This window comes from Mastigoproctus giganteus, chromosome 5, assembly GCF_048544385.1.
Source record: "Mastigoproctus giganteus isolate SK-2022 chromosome 5, ASM4854438v1, whole genome shotgun sequence".
NCBI lineage: Eukaryota > Metazoa > Arthropoda > Arachnida > Uropygi > Thelyphonidae > Mastigoproctus > Mastigoproctus giganteus.
This window is the reverse complement of record NC_143579.1, coordinates 126,203,139-126,226,102: the sequence shown is the minus strand read 5'-3', so window position 1 is coordinate 126,226,102 and position 22,964 is coordinate 126,203,139. Positions and strand designations below refer to the sequence as shown.

Sequence of the window (22,964 nt, the reverse complement as noted above, 5' to 3'; positions counted from 1 at the left end):
ACCACTCAGACTTAGTACGCTCCTAGACACGACCACGTAACCACGATAATACATGAGAAGCTAGCGAGAAAATACCTGTTGAATAAAGAAAGTGTACCACACTACAAGTACCAATCCCTAGGCCGTATTAGAAACCCCAACTCACAAACTGTACCGGGACCACGCCATAATAAAGGGTAAGACCATCCCGCACAACAGACCGGACATGTGGAAAAGATGTAAAAATTTATCTATCTGTTAGACCTAGCTGTTCCCAACCCTCGCAATGTCCAGAAAACTCGTGGGGAAAAAATAGAAACTAAAATAAACCTGAGACATGAGATCAAGGAGATGTGGCATATGCAAGAAGTAACGACTATACCGATCATCGTGTTAACCACCGGTATGGGGCTAAAGACCCAAAATAGCAGCCTAGCAGCAATAGGGCTCCCAGAGAACACCTACAAGGAACTCCAGAATGTCACAATCCTAAACACCTGTAGGAAGTCAGAGAGTTCCTCAACCAACAGTAACACCAGACAAAACAACCACACTGTGTATTTGCCAACAATACTCGTCACGGAGTGGAATCCCCCAATCAGGGAGAAATAATATAAGAGCAACGATAACCCCGGGGACTCACATCTGGTGAGTATGGGCTTAGCACACCCAGGGTACTGAGCTGGGTATCATCATTCTTATTCTTGATGATTCCCATCTACTTCTGAGTCTTGTTTTCTCTCTCTCATGGGGTAATTCAGAATTTTTTTTTTTTTTTTTTTTGCCTGGTGCAGCATAAGCCTCAGGGTTCCTTGCCCCATGTGGCTAATAATAATAATTTTCAAATTTAGAGTACTACTCTCTTGTTTTTATTATTATTTTTTTTCCCTTTAACTTTCAGTATCAACAGGAAACGGATGTGCCATACAGATTTCAAACCCATGCTGAAAGTAAGCAGCAAATGAGATCTATGACAGAGAATGAAACATGGCGATCATAAATTTGACAAGGTATCGTAACGAACTACTTTCTGTTTGGAAAGAAGTGGTCGATGATAAATCACCTTATGATTGGTAAGTAACAATTTGATGTGGTGATATCCATGTCACAATAGTGAATTAAAATTCCTGAACAGCATTATTTGATTTCCATTCTGGACGAGTTATTCCATTAGTTGATTGATATGGAATGCCATTAGTTGATTGACATGGAATGTCATTAGTTCATTTCATTAGTCGATGCATCTAACAGCAGTCGTATATTGTAATGGCTTTATATCATCATTTGAAATTCATTTTCCCTCAAATCGTTATTTTTTTTAAACTGGCAACGTTTTATTATTATTTTTTTCGCTTAGTATAGAAAATAATCTATACTAACAGATAGAATAGTAATTGACAGTTCATAAAATAAGAACTGTTTCTCATAGGCAAAATATATAGAAGAAGACCAAGAAGAAGGCGGAAAGATAGGTAAAACTCCAGATCATGGGTACACCTACAGAGGACAGGTGGCCAAACTACCTATTAGGGTTAAGTACTACAAAATATACTTTAGAAAAATACACTTTAAATGTCCAAAAACTTTGAACATGAAAATTGTTAGATATTAATATTTGCTGGATTTTGGGTTGTCAAATTAGGATTAGTATTAGTGGAGGCATACGATCCAAGAAAGCAAACTTATCCAGCATCAGCAAAAAAAAACAAAAAAAAAAACACTCCCATTACGCCCCTCCATTCGTTCCTAATACCTGTCCTTAAATTTATTTAGGCTACAATTTCCACAACAAAAGATGGAAGTCTGTTCCACCAATCAACTACCCGCTGGCTAAAGGCAAACTTCTGCACATCTATCCTACAACTGTCTTTCCTCAGCTTGAATTTATGCCCTCTGAGGCGATTATTCTGAGCAAGAAAAAGAATCCAATCAGCATTGATCATGCTCAAACCATTCAAGGCTTTATACATCTCAATCAGATCACCTCGCAGGTGCCTAGTCTCCAGACACTGTAATTTGCAGAACTTAAGCCTTTCTTCGTAAGAGCAACCCTTTGTTTCATTCACTAATCTTGTTGCCCTTCTCCATACTCATTCCAGCAGCTCTACATCCTTCTTGAAATGAGGCCTCCACACCTGTATACAGTACTCAAGGTGTGGCCTGACCATTGCCTTATACAAGGGAATAATTACCTCTTTATCCGTGCTAAAAAAATTCCTGTATATCATTGACAAGACACCATGAGGTACTCTTGCAGCCCATCTGCACTACTCAGAGAACCTTTTGCCTGCACAATTACCCCCAGGTCATTTTCATTCTCTACCATTGTCAGTGTAGTACCACAGAGTTGATACGTTGCTCCAGGGTTATTGTTTCCCATATGTAGTACTTTACATTTGTCAATGTTAAACTTCATTTGCCACCTCTCAGCTCATCTGCTCAACCTTTCCAGATCCTGTTGCAACAGCATAGCATCAGTAGTGTCCTTAACAACCCTGTCAACCTTTGTATCGTCTGCAAACTTGGACATTACGCTTGATATACCATCATCAATATCATTTATAAATACAGAAAACAATAATGGACCCAGTACTGAAACCTGAGGGACTCCACTAATAACATTAGCCCACGATGAACAGGAACAGGGTATGTCTGCCAGGGGCAAAGGTTGATGACGTTGTAGAGCGGATATAATCTTTTAAGGGCACAAAAGGTGATATAGTTGTACACGTTGGCACTAATGATATTAAGAGTAGGAGACCAGCAGAATTACTTAACAAGTACAGGTCGCTGTTGAAAAAAAGCTGTAAATTAGGGTTGAATTTGAAAGTGTCTAATGCTAATTAGTAGAGGCATTTGATGCAAGAAAGCAAGCTTATGCAGCATCAGCCAAAAAAAAAAAAAAAAAAAAACCCACTTCCACTTCACCCCTCTGTTCGTTCAAAATACCTGTCCAGCTGAGCCTTAAACTTATTTAGGCTATCAACCTCCACCACAAGGGATGGAAGTCTGTTCCACCAACCAACCACCCGCTGGCTAAAGGCAAATTTCCGCACGTCTATCCTACATCTGTCTTTCCTCAATTTGAATTTATGCCCTCTCAGGTGATTTTTCTGAGCTAGAGGAAGAATCCCATCAGCATTGAGCATGCTTAAACCATTCAAGGCTTTATACACCTCTATCAGATCACCTCGCTGGTGCCTAGTCTCCAGACACTGTAATTTGCAAAACTTAAGCCTTTCTTCGTAAGATCACCCCTTTGTTCCGTTCACTAATGAGCAGTGTCCATTGATTACCCCTCTCTGTCTTCTCCCCCTCAACCATCCCTTTATCCCTAGCACCAATTTGCCTCTAATGCCACACTGCTCCAATTTGTGCAGCAGTCTTCCATGTGCCAACAGTATCAAAAGCCTTTCTAAGATCCAAATATATGATATCAAAATTATTCTTTGCATTCAGTTCCCTTGTGGCTACATCATTGTATCCAATCAAATTGGTCACACAAGACTTCCCTTAACAAACCCATGCTGTGTCCGAGCTATAAGTGAAGACTTCTCTAGATGATCCTGCAATGCTTCTTTAACCAGTGCCTCCATTAATTTCCCTGGAATAGAAGCTAAACTAACAGGTCTGTAATTACCTGTGATCCTACTTTGTGGATTGGGGGTCACATTTGCACATTTCCAGTCCATGGGTACCTCCCCTGACTCCAAGGAAGCTGTCATAATTATGGCTAAATGTTTGCTTACATCCTTTGCTGCCTCCTTGAATATAGCTGGATGGATTCCATTCACTCCATGTGCGTTCCTTATGTTTATCTTCAATAATTTCTTCTCCACTTTACTCTCAGTTATTATTATTGTTATTATTATTATTATTAGCTAAATGGTGCAAAGAAGCCTTGAGGCTTATGCTTCACCAGCCGAAAAAAATTTCTTTGTTACCCTGAGAGAGAGAGACACAGGTAGAAGGTAATCACCAAGAAAGATAAGAATGATGATATCCAGCCAGGACCCTGGGTGTGCGAATCCCATACTCACCAGATGTGAGCCCCTAGGGTTATTACACGATTATCTTGCTTACTGCCAGAGTTTAATACACCTCTAGCATTCCCCTTCCTGAATAACTCCTCGTGTGAATGTAGATGCAAAATATTCATTTAGTTTGTTAGCTACCTGAGCAGAATCGTCAACAGTTGAATCATCAATATCAAGTGGACCAATCTAATTCATCTCCTTCCTTCTAGAGTTTACATAAGCAAAGAACTCTTTGCTGTTTTTCTTTGCATCCTTTGCCAAAGATTTCTCGTAATCTGCCTGCGCGTGCCTAACCTCTGTTGTTACTTGGTTACAGGCCATCTTATATCTATCATAGGCTTCTGTGTCACATGTTAATTTACATGTATCCCATGCATTTTTCTTTTCTGCCATATGTCTAATTAATTCATCTGACATCCATTTAGGCCTGAATCTTGAACAATATTTCTTAGTTGGTATGAAAAGCCTAGTAGCTTAGGTAAATATCCAGCTGACCTTTTAATTTTTCCAGACCGTCAGCCTCTACCACCCATGTAGGTAGCTTATTCCAGTAGTTTATAGCTCGCTGGCTAAAATAAAACTTCCTAAACAATTTCCTCCCCTCCCCCCCCCGTAACTTGAAATTATTGCCCTTAGTTCTGGAGTAACTTATAACCGTGAAAGGATATCACTCTCATGGATTGATATTTGTAGATGTTAGTGAAGCTGAGAACCATGCCACTGTTAGCATATACTCCTGGCAGATTCACCCGTGATGGACAGTGAAAGTTAAGACATCAGACTAAATTGATCCAAAATCTTCCAATCTGCACTGGACCAGCATGGCAGATTAAGGTCCATTACCTCAAACTAGCTTCACAACATAATAAACATCCCCCATTCCCTGGAGGTTTTCAAGCGATAACCTACGGTAATGGGAAGTTCATCTTGGCAGAGGGTGCTGAGAATCACTGGGCTCAATCAGGCTGTCTTTGGACTTTAGACTTTGGAATGTTTAACTCTCACTCTGAGTACAGGCTCAAGCCTAGAAGAACTATTACAAAAGCTAAAAACATCAATTGGGATATCATTGGTTTATGTGAGATTCGAAGAAAAGGTGAAAATTTGGTCACACTAGAAGGTGGAGATTTGTTGTACCACAAAGGAACAAATAATGGATAGTGTAGTCGAATTGGCTTTCTATTCAACAAAAGATTAACAGATTCAACCATAAAAGTAGGAAGTATTAGTGAGTATTACTAAGAATTGCTTGCTGTGCTGCTATTAAGCTAAATAGTTATTCTCTTCAAATTATTCAAGCTTATACTCCTACAAGTAGCCATAGTGATAGTGAATTTGAAGAATTTTATGAAGATGTATTGCACCTTTACAAGCAGGATGACTAATACTATAAAATTGTAATGGAAGATTTCAGTGTGAGAATTGGTAAGATCTAAAATGGGGAAAAACCTGGTTCATATGGAACTGGATAAAAAGGATGATAGAGGCATTCTACTAATTGAATTTGCTAAGGAACAAAATTTGTTCATCATTAACTCATTCTTCAAGATAAAGGTCCATGAAAATGGATGTAGTCAAGCTCTAGCTTGTATGAAGTCAATTTCACTAGTTTTCCAAGAGGAACTTCATACTGACAAACATTAAAACAATATTAAATAACTCCTGGGTCTTGAACTATTTTAATGTTGGAAGCAACTGTCGGTTAGGGAGTGCAAAAATCAAAATTCAAGAACAAAAGATATTGATAAAGTCAACTAAAGTGAAGAAGATCGACACTAACCAACTATTGAAAAATCAACAAAACTTTGAACTAGAACTGTCCAATCATTTTTGTGTGCTGCAATACTTTCCTGACAGATATTTCAACTGATAATGACAAAGTCATTGAGATTATTGTAGACTATATTCTTGCAACTACTGAAAAACAGGAAAAACCAACCACAATATCAAAAGAAACAATTGCCATGATGAAAAAATGATAAGAAATTAAGCAAAGTAGTAATATAAGAAACAAGGTAGAATATATTCTAAAAGAAATTTGTTGGCTAAAGTCTCAAAGTATGATGAAGTTTATTTATGCATGGGTTAATGCATACACATGATTTATGCTACACAGGTAGTTTTAATACATTGTTTTAATTGTATCTCATATTGTGATTACCTTCACAATGAGTTGCCATGGTATTGCACTATCTAGAATAAGTAATGCTTCACCTATAGAGAAGACTATTGTTACTTATTCTCAGAGGATACCACCACCCAGATGGCATTGTTTCGAAACTTATTGGTTTCTCATCGGTGGGTGGGCAGGTACCCTGTTGTTGCATTAGTAACAACCTAGTTATGAAGTATAACTCCACAATATGAGAGATGCCTGGTGGTGTGCAATGGCTTAGTCTAAAAGACATTTGTTGGCTACAGCCTCAGAGTATGAAGAAGTTTATTTATGCATGGGTGCCATCTGGGTGGCGGTATCTGCTGAGAATAAGTAACAATAGTCTTCTCCATAGGTATAGTGTTACTTATTCAAGGTAGTGCAATACCATGGCAACTTGTTATGGTATTCGCAATATGAGATATAATTAAAACAATGCATTTAAAACTACCTGGGTAGTATAAATGAAGTGTGTGCATTAACCCATAAATAAACTTCTTCAAGGTAGATTATGTAGAAATGTTCAAGACTATAAGAAAGTGCATAAAAGAAATGCAAAAGTTCAACATTGATCTTGTCAAAACACTAGAAGAAAATCAAGGGCTAAAGAAAACAAAATAAACTGGCTACGCACAAGAACTAGATGTTTTCTATGAAGATTGAGGATGGTGCAACAACAAATACTAAAATGAGTGGAAGAATTTTATTAAAATCTTTATAAGGATAAAGGACAGCAACTGGGTCCAACACCGTGCAGAAACTATACCAGAAATTTTGTAGATGCTATAAAATCAGTGAAAAATGGGAAAGCAGCAGGACCTGATAAAGTCATTCCTGAAATGTTGAAAGCTGAAGACCAGCCAATACGTAAAGCTCTTGCCAGACTATTTTCAAAATGGCTTCTACTTAACAAAGTACCTGTAGCATGGAAAAATGCAGAAGCCATCCTACTGCACAAAAAAGGTGACAAGGCAGGTTTAAAAACTACTGACCAATAAGCCAGTTGTCTACAAGGTTTTTGCGAAGATACTTTCATGGAGAACAGGCACAGTACTTGATGCTGGACAAGCAGGTTTCAGAAGCGGCTTCAGTACAGTGGATAACATCCAAACAGTGTAGCAAGTTATAGAGCAGCATAATGAATACAACTTTCCATTATAACTTTTGTCAACTATGATAAAGCATTTGACTCAGTCACAAAACAAGCAGTAATCAATGACAGAGGTGTAGACAGAGCTTACGTCAATATTTTCAAGTCAATATATGAAAAGACAGCCAACAATGATAAAGTTTAGATAAAAATAGAAAAAGGTGTCAGACAAGGAACCACAATCTCTCCAAAATTATTTTCTGCCTGTTTAGAAGAAATTTTTTGCAAGCTAAATTGTAATAATAAAGGACTCAGAATAAATGAAGATTACCTGAATCATTTAAGATTTGCAGATGATATCATTCTCTTTGCCGGTGATCCAGAAGAACTGCAGCAAAACATTGAAGAACTGTAGCATGAAAGCAAGAAGTTTCGTTTGAAAATGAATTTTGTTAAGTTATCTTTGTTAAGTTATTAATTATCAAGAAAACACAGGTTATGTTCAACAAATTTACCAGACCCAAAAAAAAATCATTGCCGATAGACAAGAAATAGAAGAAGGGGAAAGGTATTAGCATTAGAAGAGTCATATGATGCAAAAAATCAAGTTTATACAGCATCAGCCAAAAAAAAAATCCCATTTCATATATCCATTCACTCAGTTCTTCCTCAAATTTATTTAAGCTTTCAACTTCCAAAACGACAGATGGAAGTTTGTTCCAGTAATCAACTACCTGCTGGCTAAAGGCAAATTTCCACACATCTGTTCTACAACTGTCTTTCCTTCATTTGAATCTATGCCCCCTCAGGTTCTTAATCTGAGCAAGTGGAACTATCCCATCAGCATTGAGCCTGCTCAAACCATTCAAGGCCTTATACACCTTGATCAGATCACCTTGCAGGTGCCGTCTCCAGATGCTGCAACTTGCAGAACTTAAGCCTTTCTTCGTAAGGGCATCCCTTTGTTCCTCGCACCAATCTTGTTTCCCTTCTCTGTACTCGTTCTAGCAACTCTACATCCTTCCTAAAACGAGACCTACAGACCTGTACACAGTACTCAAGGTGGGGCCTGACCATTGCCTTATACAAAGGGATAATCACCTCCTTGTCTCTGCTAGCAAAATTCCGAGATATCATTAACAAAACTCCATGACCAGCTCTGGCAGCCTGTCTCCACTGCTTAGCGAATTTCATATCCGACTGCACAATTACCCCCAGGTCTTTTTCATTCTCCACAACCCTGAGCGTAGTACCATTTTCAGCCATCAGCATTGAGCCTTCTCAATCCATTCAAGGCCTTCTACACCCCACTCAGATTGCCTTGCAGTTGCGTAGTCTCCAGAAGATGCAATTTGAAAAACTTAAGCCTTTCCTGGTAAGCGTACCCCTTCATTCCCATTACCAACCTTGTTGCCCCTCTCTGTACTCGTCCTAGCACCTTTACATCCTTTCTAAAATGAGGCCTCCAGACCTGTACTCAAGGCATACCTGACTATTGCCTTATACAAAGGGATAATCACCTCGTATTTGCTACTAATAAACGTCTTGTATATCATTGACAAGACCTCATGACCTGGTTGGGCAGCCTCTCTGCACTACTCAGAAAACTTCATATTTGACTGCACAATAACCGTTAGACCTTTTTTATTCTCTACCACCCTAAATGCAGTACCATACAGTTGGTACATTTCTCTGGGGTTACTTCTACCTATATGCGGTACTTTTCATTTGTCAATGTTAAACTCCAGTTGCCACTTCTCGGCCCATCTGCCCAACTTTTCTAGATTCTGTTGCGTTAGCATACTGTCATTAACAACCCTGCCAACCTTTGTATTATCTGCAAACTTTGACATTAAGCCCGATATACCTTCATAAGTATCATTGATAAATATACAAAACAACAATGGGCCGAACACCGAACCTCGGGGGACTGCACTAATAACGCTATCAAATTCCACAACAGGTGGAAGTCTGTTCCAGCAATTAACAGGATGCCGGCAAAAGGCAAACTTTTGCACATTTATTTCGCAACCTTGTTTCCTCAATTTGAATTTGTGCCCCCCCCACATATGTGCTCTGAGCAAAAGGAACAATCTCATCAGCATTGAGCTTGCTCAATCCATCTCAAGCCCTAAACACTTCAATCAGATCACCTCGCAGATGCCTAGTCTCCAGATGCTGAAGTTCTGAACTGAAGTTCTTTCTTGGTAAGCGCACTCCTTTGTTCTTCTCACCAATATCGTTGCCCTTCTTTGTACTCGTTCCAGCAGCTCGACATCCTTCCTAAAATGATGCCTCTAGACCCATACGCTGTTCTCAAGGTGTGGCCTGACCATTGCCTTATACAAAGGGATAGTCACCTCCTCATCCCTGCTAACAAAATTCCTGTATATTAGCATTTGCATTAGTAGAGGCATATGATGCAAGAAAGCAAGCTTATGCAGCATCAGCCAAAAAAAAAAAAAAAACCCTTCCACTTCACCCCTCCGTTCGTTCGAAATACCTGTCAAGCTGAGCCTTAAATTTATTTAGGCTATCAACTTCCACAACAAGGGATGGAAGTCTGTTCCACCAACCAACTACCTGCTGGCTAAAGGCAAATTTCCGCACATCTATCCTACATCTGTCTTTCCTCAATTTGAATTTATGCCCTCTCAGGTGATTATTCTGAGCAACAGGTAGTATCCCATCAGCATTGAGCATACAGATACCATTCAAGGCTTTGTACACCTCTATCAGATCACCTCGCCGGTGTCTAGTCTTCAGACACCGTAATTTGCAAAACTTAAGCCTTTCTTCGTAAGAGCAATCCTTCGTTCCGTTCACTAACCTTGTTGCCCTTCTCTGTACTCGTTCTAGCAGCTCTACATCCGTCTTGAAATGAGGCCTCCAGGCCTGTATACAGTACTGAAGGTGCGGCCTGACCATTGCCTTATACAAGGCAATGGTGCGGCCTGACCATTGCCTTATGAATAATCACCTCCCTATCCCTGCTAGAAAATTCCTGTATATCATTGATAAGACACCATGAGCTACTCTTGCAGTCCGTCTGCACTGCTCAGAGAACTACATATCTGCCTGCACAATTACGCCCAGGTCCTTTTCATTCTCTACCACTGTCAGTGTAGTACCACAGAGTTGATACGTTGCTCTGGGGTTGCTGTTTCCCATACGTAGTACTTTACATTTGTCAATGTTAAACTTCATTTGCCACCTTTCAGCCCATCTGCTCAACCTTTCCAGATCCTGTTGCAGCAGCATAGCATCAGTAGCATCCTTAACAACCCTGCCAACCTTTGTATCGTCTGCAAACTTGGACATTAAGGTTGATATACCATTATCAATATAATTTATAAATACAGAAAACAACAATGGACCCAACACTGAACCCTGAGGGACTCCACTAATAACATTAGTCCACGATGAGCAGTGTCCATTGATTACCACTCTCTGTCTTCTTCCCCTCAACCACCCCTTTATCCATAGCAACAATTTGCCACCAATGCCACCCTGCTCCGATTTGTGCAACAGTCTTCCATGTGAAACAGTATCAAAAACCTTTCTAAGATCCAAATATATAATATCAAAGTTATTCCCTGCATCCAATTCTTTTGTGACTACATCATAGTATCCAATCAAATCGTTCAGGCAAGACCTTCCCTTAACAAAACCATGCTGTGTCTGAGCTATAACTGAATTCTTGTCAAGATGATCCAGCAGTGCTTCTTTAACCAGTGCTTCCATTAATTTTCCTGGAACAGAAGTTAAAACTCACAGGTCTATAATTACTTGTGTCAGCGTTTGATCCTCCTTTGCGAATTGGGGTTACATTTGCACTCGCCAGTCTGTGGGTACCTCTCCTGTCCAAGGAAGCTCTCATAATTATGGCTAATTGATTGCTTACTTCCTTTGCTGCCTCCTTTAATATAACTGGATAGATCCCATCCACCCTAGGTGCCTTTCTTGTATTTATCTTCAACAATTTCTCCTCCACTTTACTCTCAATTATTATAAGATCATCTAGCTCACTGCCAGTGTTTACTTCATCTATGGCATTCCCCTTCCTGAATAACTCCTCATGTGTGAATGTAGATGCAAAATTTTGATTTAGTTTGTTAGCCACCTGAGCAGGATCATGAACAGTTGAACCATCGATATCAAGTGGACCAATCTGATTCATCCCCTTCCTTCTAGAGTTTACATAAGTAAAGAACTCCTTGCTGTTTTTCTTTGCATCACTTGCCAAAGATTTCTTGTAATCTGCCTTCACCTGCCTACCCTCCTTTGTAACTTGGTTACAGATCAATTTATATCTATCATAGTCTTCTGTGTCACATGTTAATTTGTATGTATTCCATGCATTTTTATTCTCTGCCATATGTCTTATTAGTTCATCTGACATCCATTTAGGCCTGAACCTTGAACAATATTTCTTAGTTGGTATGTAAAGCCTAGTAGCTTCCAAGATAAGTTTTTTGAATGCTTCCCATTTTGAGTTTGCTGTTGGTAATATCATCAGTTGGTCCCACTGTATAGCATTTAAATACTGTCTCGGACCATCGTAGTCGCCTTTACGAAAGCAATAACTCTTCCCTTTACCCCTGATGGTAGTAACCTCCTAGGGCGCCTCCGTAGCCAGGTGGGAAGGAACAGCAGTGCGTAGCACACGCTTCTTGATTAGACCGGGGTTCGAGCCCGTCACCACCAAATACGGAGGATGCGGAAAGGTCATTCAGGGAATGACCACCGCATATCCCGGAGCAATATGGCCTTAGTTGCTAATGCTCCTAAAAACCAAATAACAAAAAAAACAACAACAGTAACCTCCTTGAGTAAATCCCACTTCAGCACACTGTGATCACTGCCACCTAGTGGTTCATTTATCTGCAGATTCTTAATGCATGAAGAATCACTACTGATAATCAAATCAAGAGTATTGCTCCCTCCAGTTGCCTCCCGAACATGCTGATTTAGAAAACAATCATCCAATAAATCCACAAAAGCCTTGCTAGTGTGTGAGTGACCAACCCACAAATTCCAGTCAATATCTGGGAAATTAAAATCACCCATTATAAGACTCTTTGATTTACTGGCCCACTCTATTTCCCTGTACAGTTTCTTATTATACTTATCAGAGTCATTAGGCCTATAGCACACTCCTACTCTCAATTTTGATCTCCCAATGCTTATGTCACACCAAACTGGCTCTACACTGTACTATCCAGCGATGTCGACTGGCTTCACTTCCTTGGATTTGATGTGTTTCTTAACTAATAGCATAACCCCTCCTCACTTCCTATCCTGTCTATCCTTTCTGTAGATGCTGTACTCCCCAAATTCCAGTTCTGCATTACTTATATTTGTGTGACACCACGTCTCTTATATCTCAACAATATCCGCCTTTGAAGCTTTGAGCAATACCTCAAATTCATCAAATTTATTTACCAAACTCCCAGCATTGGTGTACACGCAAGTATACATGCAACTGTTCTTTTTCTTAGCTACCCTAACACAACCCATGTGTTTACTTGTACCCCAATGACTCCCAGCAGTCTCTGAAATATCCTGCATCTTATTTTCCAGGCTGTTGCTCATTTCAATAGAAGCAGTGCAAGAATCACTTTCACCTCTTCCAATGTATCCCATGCATTTTTATTCTCTGCCATATCTTTGACGTTGTAGAGCGAATATCATCTTTTAAGGACACAAAAGGTGATATAGTTGTACACGTTGGCACTAATAATATTAAGAGTAGGAGACCGGCAGAATTACTTAACAAGTACAGGTCACTGTTGAACAAAAGCCGAGAATTAGGGTTGAATTTGAAAGTGTCTGCAATTCTGCCCAGACACGATAGGAGGGAGTATATGATGAGAGCCTTGTCGATCAATTCGGCCCTGGAAAGATTGTGCAAGGCTCAAGGGGTAGAATTTTTTTCAGCCTGGACTGTACTTGTTAACAGGAGAGATTGCTTCTACAGGGATGGGATACACTTAAATAGAAAGGGTGCAAGAATATTTGCTGATGCTATCGAGGCAGTGTTAGGTGGGTCGGAAAACTGCTAGCTTGGGGGGAGACAAAGACCAATAGATTGACAGTAGCCACTGGCAGAGGTGAAAGAGATTCTTGCACTGCTTCTATTAGAATGAGCAGAAGCCTGAAAAACAAGATGCATGGTATTACAGAGACTGCTGGGAGCCATTGCGGTACAAGTAAACACATGGGTTGTGTTAGGGTAGCTAAGAATAGAAACAGGTGCAGGTATACTTGCGTGTACACCAATGCTAGGAGTTTAGTAAATAAATTTGATGAATTTGAGGTATTGCTCAAAACATCGAAGGCAGATATTGTTGGGATATCAGAGACGTGGTGTCACACAGATATAAGGGATGCGGAACTGCAATTTGGGGAGTACAACGTCTACAGAAAGGACAGACAGGATAGGAAGGGGGGAGGTGTTATGCTATTAGTTAAGAAACACATAAAAACCAAGGAAGTGAAGCCCGTCGACATCGCTGGACAGTGCAGTGTGGAGTCAGTTTGGTGTGACATAAACATTGGGAGATCAAAATTGAGAGTAGGAGTGTGCTATAGGCCTAATGACTCTGATGAGTATAATAAGGAACTGTACAGGGAAATAGAGTGGGCCAGTAAATCAGAGTTTCTTATAATGGGAGATTTTAATTTCCCAGATATTGACTGGATTTTGGGGTCTGGTTACTCACACACTAGCAAGGCTTTTGTGGATTTATTGGATGATTGTTTTCTACATCAGCATGTTCGGGAGGCAACTAGAGGGAGTAATACTCTTGATTTGATTATCAGCAGTGATTCTTCATGCATTAAGAATCTGCAGATAAATGAACCACTAGGTGGCAGTGATCACAGTGTGCTGAAGTGGGATTTACTCAAAGAGGTAACTACCATTAGGGGTAAAGAGATTGCATCTACATTCACGCATGAGGAGTTATTCAGGAAGGAGAATGATGTAGGTAAAGTAAACATTGGCAGTGAGCTGGATGATTTTGTAATAACTGAGAGGAAAGTGGAGGAGAGATTGTTGAGGATAAACATAAAAAAGGCACCTGGGGTGGATGGGATCTATCCAGTTATATTAAAGGAGGCAGCAAAGGAAGTATGCAAACTCCTAGCCATAATTATGAGAGCTTCTTTGGACTCAGGGGAGGTACCCATAGACTGGAGATGTGCAAATGTAACCCCAATTCACAAAGGAGGATCAAAGGCTGACACAAGTAATTATAGACCTGTTAGTTTAACTTCTGTTCCAGGTAAATTAATGGAGGCACTGGTTAAAGAAGCACTGCAGGATCATCTAGACAAGAATTCAGTTATAGCTCAGACGCAGCATGGTTTTGTTAAGGGCAGGTCTTGCCTGACCAATTTGATTGGATACTATGATGTAGTCACAAAAGAACTGGATGCAGGGAATAACTTTGATATTATATATTTGGATCTTAGAAAGGCTTTTGATACTGTTGCACATGGAAGACTGCTGCACAAATTGGAGCAGTGTGGCATTGGAGGCAAATTGCTGCTATGGATAAGGGGATGGTTGAGTGGCAGAAGACAGAGAGTGGTAATCAATGGACACTGCTCAACGTGGACTAATGTTATTAGTGGAGTTCCTCAAGGTTCAGTGTTGGGTCCATTGTTGTTTTTGGTGTTTATGAATGATATTGATGATGGGATATCAAGTTTAATGTCTAAGTTTGCAGATGATACAAAGGTTGGCAGGGTCGTTAAGGACACTACTGACACTATGCTGCTGCAACAGGATCTGGAAAGGTTGAACAGATGGGCTGAGAGGTGGCAAATGAAGTTTAACATTGACAAATGTAAAGTACTACGTATGGGTAACAGTAACCCCAGAGCAATGTATCAACTCTGCGGTACTACACTGACAGTGGTGGAGAATGAAAAGGACCTGGGGGTAATTGTGCAGGCAGATATGAAGTTCTCTGAGCAGTGCAGACGAGCTGCAAGAGTAGCTCATGGTGTCTTGTCAATGATATACAGGAATTTTTCTAGCAGGGATAAGGAGGTGATTATTCCCTTGTATAAGGCAATGGTTAGGCCACATCTTGAGTACTGTATACAGGTCTGGAGGCCTCATTTCAAGAAGGATGTAGAGCTGCTGGAACGGGTACAGAGAAGGGCAACAAGATTAGTAAATGGAACAAAGGGTTGCTCTTACGATGAAAGGCTTAAGTTTTGCAAATTACAGAGTCTGGAGACTAGGCACCGGCGAGGTGATCTGATAGAGGTGTATAAGGCTTTGAATGGTTTGAGCATGCTCAATGCCAATGGGATTCTTCATCTTTCTCAGAATAATCACCTCAGAGGGCATAAATTCAAATTGAGGAAGGACGGATGTCGGATAGATGTGCGGAAATTTGCCTTTGGCCAGCGGGTGGTTGGTTGGTGGAACCGACTTCCATCACTTGTTGTTGAAGTTGATAGCCTAAACAAATTTAAAGCTCAACTGGACAGGTATTTCGAACGAACGGAGGGGTGAAATGGGAGAGGGTTTTTTTTTTTTTTTTTTTTGGCTGATGCTGAATAAGCTTGCTTTCTTGCATCATATGCCTCTACTAATGCTAATGCTAAAGGGAAGGGTTATTGCTTCCGTAAAGGCGACTACGATGGACTGAGACAGTATTTAAATTCTATACAGTGGGACCAACTGATGATGTTACCAACAGCAAATTCAAAATGGGAAGCATTCAAAGAACTTATCTTGGAAGCTACTAGGCTTTACATACCAACTAAGAAATATTGTTCAAGGTTTAGGCCAAAATGGATGTCAGATGAATTAATGAGGCATATGGAAGAGAAGAAAAATGCATGGGATACATACAAATTAACACATGACACAGAAGCCTATGATAGATACAAGTTGATATGCAACCAAGTTACAAAGGAGGTTAGGCAGGCGAAGGCAGATTACGAGAAATCCTTGGCAAGGGATGCAAAGAAAAACAGCAAAGAGTTCTTTACTTATGTAAACTCTAGAAGGAAGGGGATGAATCAGATTGGTCCACTTGAAATTGATGGGTCAAGTGTTGATGATCCTGCTCAGGTAGCTAACAAACTAAATGAATATTTTGCATCGACATTCACACATGAGGAGTTATTCAGCGAGGGGAATGCCAGAGGTGTATTCAACTCTAGCAGTAAGCTACAGAATCTTGAAATAACTGTGAGTAAAGTGGAGGAGAAACTGTTGAAGATAAACACAAGAAAGGCACCCGGGATGGATGGGATCTATCCAGTTATATTAAAGGAGGCAGCAAAGGAAGTAAGCAAACCCTTAGCCATAATTATGAGAGCTTCCTTGGACTCAGGGGAGGTACCCATAGACTGGAAATGTGCAAATGTGACCCCAATTCACAAAGGAGGATCAAAGGCTGACACAAGTAATTATAGACCTGTGAGCTTAACTTCTGTTCCAGGAAAATTAATGGAGGCACTGGTTAAAGAAGCACTGCAGGATCATTTAGACAAGACTTCAGTTATAGCTCAGAGACAGCATGGTTTTGTTAAGGGGAAGTCTTGCCTGACCAACTTGATTGGATACTATGATGCAGTCACAAAAGAACTGGATGCAGGGAATAACTTTGATATTATATACTTGGATCTTAGAAAGGCTTTTGATACTGTTGCACATGGAAGACTGCTACACAAATTGGAGCAGTGTGACATTGGAGGCAAATTGCTGCTATGGATAAAGGGGTGGTTGAGGGGGAGAAGACAGAGAGTGGAGTGGTAATCAATGGACACTGCTCATCGTGGACTGATGTTATTAGTGGAGTCCCTCAGGGCTCAGTGTTGGGTCCATTGTTGTTTTCTGTATTTATAAATGATATTGATGATGGTATATCGAGCTTAATGTCCAAGTTTGAAGACGATACAAAGGTTGGCAGCGTTGTCAAGGACACTACTGACACTATGCTGCTGCAACAGGATCTGGAAAGGTTGAGCAGATGGGCTGAGAGGTGGCAAATGAAGTTTAACATTGACAAATGTAAAGTACTACACATTGGAAACAGCAACCCCAGAGCAACATATCAACTCTGTGGTACAACACTGACAGTGGTAGAGAATGAAAGGGACTTGGGGGTGGTTGTGCATGCAGATATGAAGTTCTCTGAGCAGTGCAGACGGGCTGCAAGGGTAGCTCATGGAGTATTGTCAATGATATACAGGAATTTTTCCAGCAGGGATAAGGAGGTGATTATTCCATTGTATAAGGCGATGGTCAGGCCACAACTAGAGTACTGTATACAGGTCTGGAGGCCTCATTTCAAGAAGGATGTAGAGCTGCTGGAACGAGTACAGAGAAGGGCAACAAGATTAGTGAATGGAACAAAGGGGTGCTCTTACGAAGAAAGGCTAAGTTTTGCAAATTACAGTGTCTGGAGACTAGGCACCAGCGAGGTGATCTGATAGAGGTGTATAAAGCCTTGAATGGTTTAAGCATGCTCAATGCTGATGGGATTCTTCCTCTAGCTCAGAAAAATCACCTGAGAGGGCATAAATTCAAATTGAGGAAAGATAGATGTAGGATAGACGTGCGGAAATTTGCTTTTAGCCAGCGGGTCGTTGGTTGGTGGAACAGACTTCCATTCCTTGTGGTGGAGGTTGATAGCCTAAATAAGTTTAAGGCTCAGCTGGACGAGTATTTTGAACGAACAGAGGGGTGAAGTGGAAGTGGTTTATTTATTTTTTTTTTTTGGCTGATGCTGCATAAGCTTGCTTTCTTGCATCAAATGCCTCTACTAATGCTAATGATAATGGCTACTGTTAATCTATTAGTCCTTGTATCCCCCCCAATCTAGCAGTTTTCTGACCCACCTAACACTGCCTCGATAGCATCAGCAAACATTCTTGCACCCTTTCTATTTAAGTGTATCCCATCCCTGTAGAAGCAGTCTCTCCTGTTAACAAGCACAGACCAGGCTGAAAAAAATTCAACCCCTTGAACCTTGCACAATCTTTCCAGGGCCGAATTGATCGACAGGGCTCTCATCATATACTCCGTCCTATCGTGTCTGGGCAGAATTGCAGACACTTTCAAATTCAACCCTAATTCACTGCTTTTTTTCAGCAGTGACCTGTACTTGTTAAGTAATTAATATCTCTGACAAGACTCATGAGCTGCTCTGGGAGCCTGTTTGCACTGCTCAGAAAACTTCATATCTGACTGTATAATTACGCCAGGTCTTTTTCATTTACACTACCCTGAGTGTAGTACCACACATTTCTCTTGGGTTACTGCTACCCATATGCAGTACTCTTCATTTGTCAATGTTAAACGTCAGTTGCCACTTCTCAGTTCATCTGCCTAACTTTTCTATATCCTGGCACCTCTGTAGCTAGGTGGGCAGGAGCAGCAGTGTGTATCACACGCTTCTTGATCAGACCGGAGGTTCGAGCCCGTGACCACCAAATACGGAGGATGTGGAAAGGTCAGGAAATGACCACCGCATATCCCCGGAGCAATATGGCCTTAGTTGCTAATGCTGTGTTTACTGTCATCAACAACCCTTCCAACCTTTGTCATCTGAAAACCTGAATATTATGCCTGATATGTCTTCCTGAATATCATTGATAAGTATAGAAAAGCACAATGGGTCCAAAACAAAACGTTCGGGGGATTCCACTAATAACAGTCGATGAAGTGGACTGGTCATTGATTACCACTCTCTTTTCTCCCACTTAACCAGTCCTTTGTTTACGAGTTAAATGAAAAATAAAAACTCTTTATGCTAGAGCTTGTGAAAACCAGATTGAGTGTATACACTGCTCGACATAATTAACAGAACAAAATGTTTTTTTTCTGAACGGTGTCACTGAAAGGTGACACCATTTTTATTTGATGTAATAGGTATCCTTGCATGCAAATTCCAAGTATCCAGTAGAAATCAATCTACCACCTAAATGAGCTGCATATTATTCATTCCTATGAAAACATGGGTTGAGGCCACGTCACTTCATTCCTGTGTTTTGGCTTGCTCAGCAGGATAGCCACATCTTGAGTACTCAGGATGTCAAGTCATTGTAGTTTAGATGATTCTTTGAGATTGCAGGCTGTTGGGCTAATTTTAGCTGGGCAGGTGGAGGTGGCACGTTGGCTTAATGTGTTACACAGTTTTGTCTCGGCACTATGGCAGAAATTTCAGGAGACAGGAACAATTACAAGAAGAGCTGGCTAAGATTGCCTGTGGGCTATGTCTACCAGAACAGCCCATTATCTGGCTCTAACAGCAAGACAGGAATCCTATGATTCCTGTCTCTTGAGGTTGCAGTGGCCATAGTTGAAAACATTTTCAACTGAACTGTGTGAAGAAGGCTCAGTTCATGTGGACTCTATGCAATAAAGTCAGTGGGTTGTATCCCATCAAACCACCGTAGAACTTGTAGGAACTGTGATTTGGAGCCCTGACAAATCATCATGTGTTCTCTGATGAGTCTCATTTTAGTCTATAAACAGATTTTTTGGAGACAATGAGGAATTCTGATGATCTGGAAGCAATGAGGAATGCAGTACTATCCTCTCGTTATTTATTTGTTATTTGGTTTTTTTTTTTTGGGAGCATTAGCAACTAAGGCCATGTTGTATCCGGGATATGTGGTGGTCATTCCCTGACCTTTCCGCATCCTCTGTATTTGGTGGTGATGGGCTCGAACCCCGGTCTAATCAAGAAGCGTGTGCTACGCACTGCTGCTCCTTCCCACCTGGCTACGGAGGCACCAACTATCCTTTCAACATGAGAGAAAGGGACACTTACGGTAGAGCCTGTTTTTCTCATGATAATGATCAGTGGCTGCACCCCTCTGCTGCATGTTTTTGGTAGGGGTACCGTAACTGTTCGAAGTTTCTCGCTGTCTCTTCATTTCATCGTTATTCTATGTTTGGTATGGTAGTGTATGGTACACCACCATACCAAATTTTGGCCTGCTTCACTGCAAGCTGCATGAGTTACTCCATGTTTTCTACGTGTTCTGTTAATTTTGTCGAGCAGTGTAGCATATAGTACTACCAAGGCTGTCATGGGGGGGTGTACCAGGGGAGGCTCAGTCAACAATGAAAAAATTTGGGCCTTATCTAAGCCCAACACCAAAAAATATTGAAGTGGAGACTGGTTGCTGAATTGCCTGGATTATAGAAGCATGTTGTGTGTCAGAAAGACTATTTTAGCTCCTAGTGCTGGTAGAAGTAACTCTGAATGTGGGGAAAATGATACTGTGGTAAGTAGTCCAAGGAATACAGGGTCTGAGGTGTCTCCTGGAGTAGCATCTGAAGTCTGGGAAGAGGGTTCTACCAGGAGTGAGGGATATTGAACCTGACACTATTTCTCTTGATGTTGGCACTCAGGCTGTGATCTCTCTGGCAATGATTGTGCGAGACGTGGAAGATCCTAGAATTCTTAAGGTTAAAGGTATAATTTCTCGAAGATGCTATGAAACACTGCACTACTCCCAACTGAGTTACCCCCTGTAGATCACCCCAGCATGTTCAGCTGGACACCCATTTCTAGGCACCATTCAGTCTAGAAATTGTGCTTTATGATAATGAGAATGCATTGAAATGCAGATGTGTACTTGTAGTGTCAGGTATTTTGGAGACTGTTTATGTGCAATCCATTTTACAACTTTTCTGACGTTTTGCAGTTTTAAATGGCGGAGTGGGACAAATTGAGTTCACCAAGTTCTGTAAATTATTGTAGGACTATTTTTAGTTGTAGCTTTCAGATTGCTATAAAATTCAGCAAGTCATTCCAACCTAACATTATGGACTCTGCTCTAATGTCAGACCTAACTTCTGAAACAATGGGATCTCCTGACATTTATTTCTTTACCTCATTAAACAACTCATGTTTTTCCAAGGAAACCTCAACACTCATATATTCCCTTATTTAATTTAATTGATAGAGCAGTGCTTCTATGAAACTTATTATTTTGAAACCCAAAGAAAAATACTATGCTGTGATGATCATTAACTAAAATTTGCTGATAAACTGGTGATTCATTTTTGCAAATCAGCCGTATATTAGAATATTATCACAATCATACTATTCCAGTGCAAGTGCATAGAAATGCAATTAGCATGAAGATTTTATGGCAGCTCATTTTCTGACCAATCATTCTGACTGATTTACTGATACATGGTAAAGCCTGTGCTTTACCCTTTTATAAGCTTCCCATAATGTAGTGGCCATTTGCAGTTTTATTTAAGGAGGAGATGATAGCCAGAAACCTTCATTTATATAAAAGCATGCCTAAATTTATGCCATATTCCAGAAGTGTGAGCTAAATGCATTAGAGACCAATTCGAAAAAAGAAAGACCAGTAATTAGACCATAAAAATAAGAATGGAAAGAAAATAAAATCACAAATTAAACTACTGGTCTAATTACAATCTGATTCCTACTATTCTCTATATGGTTATATAATAACAATCTCGTTGCAGAGCAAAATGATTGTTATTACATAATCATATAGGGAACGGCCAGTTTTTAAAAATTTTAGTCTTACTTGTACTAAGTTATGAAGAAGATTTGTCCACATTTCCTTTTACTGATTTGAACATGCTGTTTTGTATATTTCTGCATAGTGGCATACCCAAGTACATTCTGTCCCCAACATATGTAAGAGATATGTTCCAGGACTTCTTATGTAAGTTGAGTTTTACGTAACTCGGGAATGACTAATAAAATATTGCTACTATATTGCTAATATTGCTACAAAATTACAAAAACCACATAATATCCTCAGAAGAATGAAGAAAAATAGTTATATACCATAACAATTAAAAACTTTATCTGGGGACAGTTGTGCAGTAGTATCGCTTTCACTTATTCTCTTAGGCTGCACCATGATAACGGTCAAAATGAAATTTTCTGTAAAGAACTTCACAGGGTAAAGGTACAAAAAATGCTGTCACACTTTACGACATGCAAATCAAGCATGCACTACATGATGTTAGTTTGATGCAAAGTCGTCGAAAATGTGAATTTTAACTTCACCACAATAACCCGACCTGTAACTATTACATACAAAATGCAAACAAAAGCTCCAACTTCGCTCTCAAAGAAAACTGAACTGACTCTGCAATCCAGAAAGAAAGGAAGTAGAGATGAAGGGCTAGAGTATAATTCTTCGAAGAAATACCTGATGGGACGCAGTCCACATGGCTTGAATGTTGTTAGGGTTTTGCTGTTTCTCTGAAGTGCTTCATCTGTCTCAAACACGTGTTGTCGAATATTTCTTCAGAATTTTTAAAGCAGAAAATTAAATGTTAACTCTAGTTATTTACCTAGATTCTAGTTATGCCACAAGTTATTTTCCAACATAATTTGTATGGGAACGGAAATAAAAACTTATACTTATTGTTCCCTCATTCGACTTTTCTCTCTTAACAATTATACAGAAAGTATCTTTACAATTTTACCAAAAAATTTATGTAAGTCCGAAGTTATGTAACTCAGGCTTATGTTCATTCATTTTATTATTTTCTAAAACGAATGTGATTCTAAAGACAGTATCTCCACAGGTTGACAGTTTTAGGCATCTAATTAAAATGGTCATGCATAGTGGTTTCACTGGTTCAGTGCATCTTCCAGTGTCCTTTTCAGGACACTGGAATATAAACTGAACATCTATGCACTGTACATGCAAT

At 40.0% G+C, this 22,964-nt stretch overlaps 1 protein-coding gene across 3 annotated transcripts in view; it reads left to right on the top strand.

The window, feature by feature from the left end:
• The first annotated feature begins 923 nt into the window (after positions 1-923).
• The window catches only part of Abp1 (Actin binding protein 1), a 298,710-nt gene continuing 276,669 nt past the window's right edge, over positions 924-22,964 (top strand). For all 3 annotated transcript variants that reach the window (XR_016546934.1, XM_090373450.1, XM_090373449.1), the window contains exon 1: positions 924-1,052. Coding sequence is in view for 2 of the 3 variants with exons in the window: in XM_090373450.1 (XP_090229576.1) it covers positions 967-1,052 (86 nt within the window). In the remaining variant the exon portion in view is untranslated. The remainder of the gene's footprint in view (positions 1,053-22,964) is intronic.